The sequence below is a fragment of the Anas acuta genome, chromosome 20 (genome assembly GCF_963932015.1).
Source record: "Anas acuta chromosome 20, bAnaAcu1.1, whole genome shotgun sequence".
Taxonomy (NCBI): Eukaryota; Metazoa; Chordata; class Aves; order Anseriformes; family Anatidae; genus Anas; species Anas acuta.
In genome coordinates this window covers 746,260-750,833 of record NC_088998.1, presented here as the reverse complement: position 1 = coordinate 750,833, position 4,574 = coordinate 746,260, and the positions used below count along the sequence as shown (strand labels likewise).

At 52.4% G+C, this 4,574-nt stretch overlaps 1 protein-coding gene across 1 annotated transcript; it reads left to right on the top strand.

Annotated features, from left to right (window-relative positions):
* The first annotated feature begins 558 nt into the window (after positions 1–558).
* Positions 559–3,968, top strand: NRARP (NOTCH regulated ankyrin repeat protein). The gene has a single exon (XM_068657253.1). The coding sequence runs from the start codon at positions 779–781 to the stop codon at positions 1,121–1,123; it is 345 nt and encodes a 114-aa protein (XP_068513354.1). The 5' UTR covers positions 559–778; the 3' UTR covers positions 1,124–3,968.
* The last annotated feature ends 606 nt before the right edge of the window (positions 3,969–4,574 follow it).

The following is a 4,574-nucleotide window of genomic DNA, read 5'->3' as shown; positions in this document are numbered from 1 at the left end:
CCGCTCCCGGCCCCGCAAATCCTCGCGCAGCTCCCGCAGGCTCGGCACGGAGCCCCCGCCTCGGCCGCTGGTGCCCCCTGCCTGCGGCCAGCACGGCCGCGCCGAGCCGAGCCGGGGCAAAGCGAGGCGGGCCGGGCTGTGCTGAGCCGGGCCGGGCCGAGCCGAGCAGAGCCGGGCCGAGCAGAGCCGGGCTGCGCTGTGCCGTGCTGAGCCGGGCCGGGCCGGGCCGGGCCCAACAAAGCGGGATAAGCGAGGGAAGGCTCCGTGCCGCCGGGCCGGGTTACTCCGGGCCGAGCCGGGCCGAGCCGAGCCGGCTGCAGCCCGGAGGCACGGGGCCGGGCCGTGCCCGCGGGGGGGTCGGGTCGGGTCCGGGCCGTTCCGGGCCGGGGGAGCCCCGGGCCAGCCCCTCCCCCCCGCAGCTCGGCAGTGGGGGAAGGGCTCTCCCCGCCCCCCCGCGCGGCCGCTCCAATGGGCGAGCTGGCGGCGCGCCCCGCCCCCGTCCCGCCGGGCCGTGCTATTGTTATGCAAATAAAAGGGGGGGTAAAAGGCGCGGCGCGGGGCCGGCTCCGCTCCAGAGAGGCCCGGGCGCGGCGGCGGCGGCGGCGGCGGCGGCTGCGGGGCGCGGAGCGGCGCGGAGCAGCGCGGAGCGGCGGCCAGGACCCGCCGCAGCCCGGCCCCGCATGCCCGGCCGCGCGGGGTAGCGGCGGCCCGGCCCGGCCCAGGCGGCGGCGGCGGCGCCGTCCATGCGGGGCGTGAGGCGAGCGGGGCCGGCGGCAGCATGAGCCAGAGCGAGGTGTCGCCGTGCGCGGCGCCGCCGAGCCAGCGCGTCTTCCAGGAGGCGGTGCGGCGCGGCAACACCAAGGAGCTGCAGTCGCTGCTGCAGAACATGACGAACTGCGAGTTCAACGTGAACTCCTTCGGGCCCGAGGGGCAGACGGCGCTGCACCAGTCCGTCATCGACGGCAACCTGGAGCTCGTCAAGCTGCTCGTCAAGTTCGGCGCCGACATCCGCCTGGCCAACCGCGACGGCTGGAGCGCGCTGCACATCGCCGCCTTCGGGGGCCACCAGGACATCGTCCTCTACCTGATCACCAAGGCCAAATACTCCGCCGGCGCCCGGTGATGCCGCGGGGCCGCCCCGCCGCCTTCCTGACATGTCAAAGCTGCTCGGACTCCGTGGTTTTTGTGGTTTGGTTGTTTTTTTTTTGATTGTTTTTTTTTTTTGTGTGTGTGTTTTTTGTTTGTTTGTTTTTTGGCAAAGAAATTTGGGGCCCCGCAAAGATTTACTGAAAGCAAACAAACAAACACACCGCCATTTACCTGCTTCTAATTTTGTTTTTCTTCCAAGGGTTGTTTTCCTACTGTAATTTTTTTTTCCATCTACCTCGGCTGCACTCACAGTATTCACGGTTTCAGTTTGACATCTGGTCAGATGCTTTAAAACGGTTGTTTCCCCCCCCTCCCCCCGCCCCTCCCTCCCCGGTAATATTTAATCCTTTCTCCCCTCTCCTCTAACACCCGTGGTGGCCTGTCCCTCGATTTTAAAGTATTCTGGCTCAGAAACGAATTCATTTCAACACCTCCCCAGATGCACCCACGTCGCCGGGCGGTGCTTTCCCCCGAGCCAGCTCCGACCACGCCGGGAGTCGGCGCCAGCGGCCGGGCAGGTGGCTCCCGGCAGCCGCCGGCCCCGTCCCTGCCCCGGAGGGGGACGCGCGTCTCCTCCGGCAGGCTTCGCCCAGTGTCTTCCTACTGCTCGGTTTCATTTTTTGTTCTGTTTTGTTTTTTTTTTTTTTTTTGAGGCAACTCCATTGGAATATGACAGACTTGGTTTTCTCGCCCTGCCTGATTGCTTTTTGTGTGTGTGCTGGGTTTTCTGTTTTTTTCTCTTTTTTGTGGGTGTCCGAAGAAAGTCTGCATCCTCAGCCGATTCTTGAATCCATTCAGCACACGTGAGATCACAGGAAAAGACGTTGAATCCTTCCTTCTGGTTTTGTGTGTGAAGGGAGGATTAGTAAACCCTGAACTTTTTTTCATATTAAAAAAAAAAAAAGTGAAATAAACTCTAGAGGCAGAGGATTTGCTTTTGCACAGAAAAGGGGCGCGAGCGCTCTCTGCTGCCTAGAGAGATGCCTGAAAACTACTGAGAAATAGTTTGGGAACTTTTTTCTTTTGGTGAAACTTGGATAACACTTCTCAATGCAGAATGATTCACTTGATGTATGTAGAGTCACCTGCCTTTTATACTATATATATATGTCTAAGTATATATATATTTATAAAAGAAAGGGAGGAAGAAGAGAAAGCCACCCTAAGTCGCATTTTGAAGTGACTGCACGTATAATCGCAATGCTGCTTTTTATTGCTATGGCACAAGAACATCCATTTGGAAAATGCGGAAAATTTCAGAAGTCTCCTCTCTCCCCCTGGTCTTTCATCCCTCTTCTGTTTGTCTGCACTAAAACCAACCATATCACTGCCATCTCCCTGCTCTTTCCTCTCTTACTCCCTTTATCCAAACCATTACAATTAAAAATAGTTACCTGCTGTTTTTTTTGGGTTGTGTCTTAACTATTTATCATGTATGTGTATATATTTGTGGGTGAAGTTTGTGAGCCTGGTTTTTGTTTGAAGCTGGTGGTGAGTGTTTCAAAATATGGTTTGGGAAATATGCTTTTTTTCCTAGTCTCAAAACTAAAGCCTTGAGTCTGCCATTATTATTTCCCATTGCACTGAATATTCTGCTTTGTCTCTGATGGTTTCACCTGCAGTTTTTGTTTCTTCCACTTCAACAATTTGGGATAAGTAAAAAGCTCCAGATTCAAAGAAGAAAAAGGAAAAAATCCCTGTTGCAAGTGTCTACTGTCAATGCTGTAACTTGCAAGGAACTGCTTAGCTGAAGTCTTTTCTGTGAGCCTTGAAGGTGGTGTCCAGCACTTCCACTGGTGCTTCTGTGTAATAGTTACAGGGTGGGAACAATATCTTTTCTAGCGAGGTTTTATTGTTGTTACCAGATGGTTGCACATTTTTTGACTAAATGGATTTGCCACATTGAAATGTCATAACATTTATGACATAATATTAAAAAAGTGTATTTTAAAGCCAAGTTCTAGATGGATTTTTAAAAAGAAATCTTGGTTATAAACCCAGTCTAAAGGGAGCTCTGTCCAGTGTTGTAAAGACAACATGATGTAACCCATATTTATATTTTTATAAAATACCTATTAAGACTGTGAATCTCCTGTGTGAATTGCTGAGTGAGTTTAAGAAAAGTATTGTTCCTTTCCAGCTTCCTGGAGCTTTAGACACGCTGAGATTTTGGAAATTGTATGTCGGGGAAGGGGGTTTGCTCTGAAATTGTGAGTTGATGTATTTTTACATCCCTTTGTATTTTACTGAAAAGCTGCTGCCCTTCTTAGTCCCTAGAGTTTCAATTTTCTATGCAACCCCCACACCCCGTCTCTCTTTATCTTGAGAAGTAAAAGGGATGCAGATTGATTCAAATTGAAATGAGGGTCCCCCCGCCCCCCTTGTTGGCTCATAGTGCTGCTGACCCTTCACGCCAAAACGGGGAGTACAAGAAAAGAGGCAGGTGGGGGAGGCTCTTTCGTGCATGACTGGTCACCTTATGGCAGTCATCTTTTTAATTATTATTATTATTTTTGTAAGAAGAATATATTGATAATGTCAGTGAAATAAGCAGACATTGAAGCTGATGCACAGATTGCTCCAGAAAGGAGTTTTTCTGTAGATTTTTCTTTAGATGCGAATACCTTTTTTAATTATGTTAATTAATGTTAAGAATTTTTAGGCTTATATTGAAGCTGTATGTGGGTCACTATATGATCATTTCTAACTGGATAAAGTCTGTACAGTACAGCATATTCCTGAGTGTATGATATAGACATGTAGCCCCAGAGTGCGAAATTTATAAATAAATTTTTCATTGATCTTTTTATAAAAAAAAATGTCTTTTGTTTCTTTCCCATGCATGGGGTTGTGTGGCAGCTGTGATGGGGGTGATGGGTTCCTGGCTCTCCCTTTAAGCTGCTGTGTTCTCCTTGGGGCCCACAAGGTGACTGTGACCTGCACTGGCAGCGCTGCACCTGGGATTTGCTGATCCCTGAAGAACACTTGCGGGGCTGGTGGGTTGGGGACTGTGTGTCCGGGGCTCTGATGGTTTCTCCATCCTAGCCTCAGTAGTAGCTGAGGGTGTTGGCTCAGGGTACAGCCAGGCCAAGTGCTTGGGGTTTGGGCCTCAAAAGCAGCCCCTGCCCTGGGGGAGTGAGGCATGAGCTCCCTGTGCCCCAGCTTGCATTGGCTCCCCTGGATCAGTGGTTTTGGGGTCTGTAGCCTCAGCCTGGCAGGTTAAGTATCTGGAAACCCTCCTAGGCTTCTTTACTGCCCTCGGTGAGGTGGGTGAGGTGGCCTGGTTGCCTCCCAGCCTATGCTGGGCCTCTGGGCTGTGACAATGGGGCCATCGGCATCCAGGCACTGCCATCAGACCAGCGTTGACTCCAGCAGCCCCCCGTGGGATGAGAGGCAGCATCACCAAAGGTGTCCCCAGTCTTCTC

Coding starts and splice junctions, on each gene's coding strand:
- NRARP (XM_068657253.1), top strand. CDS start 779: ATGAGCCAGAGCGAGGTGTCGCCGTGCGCGGCGCCGCCGAGCCAGCGC.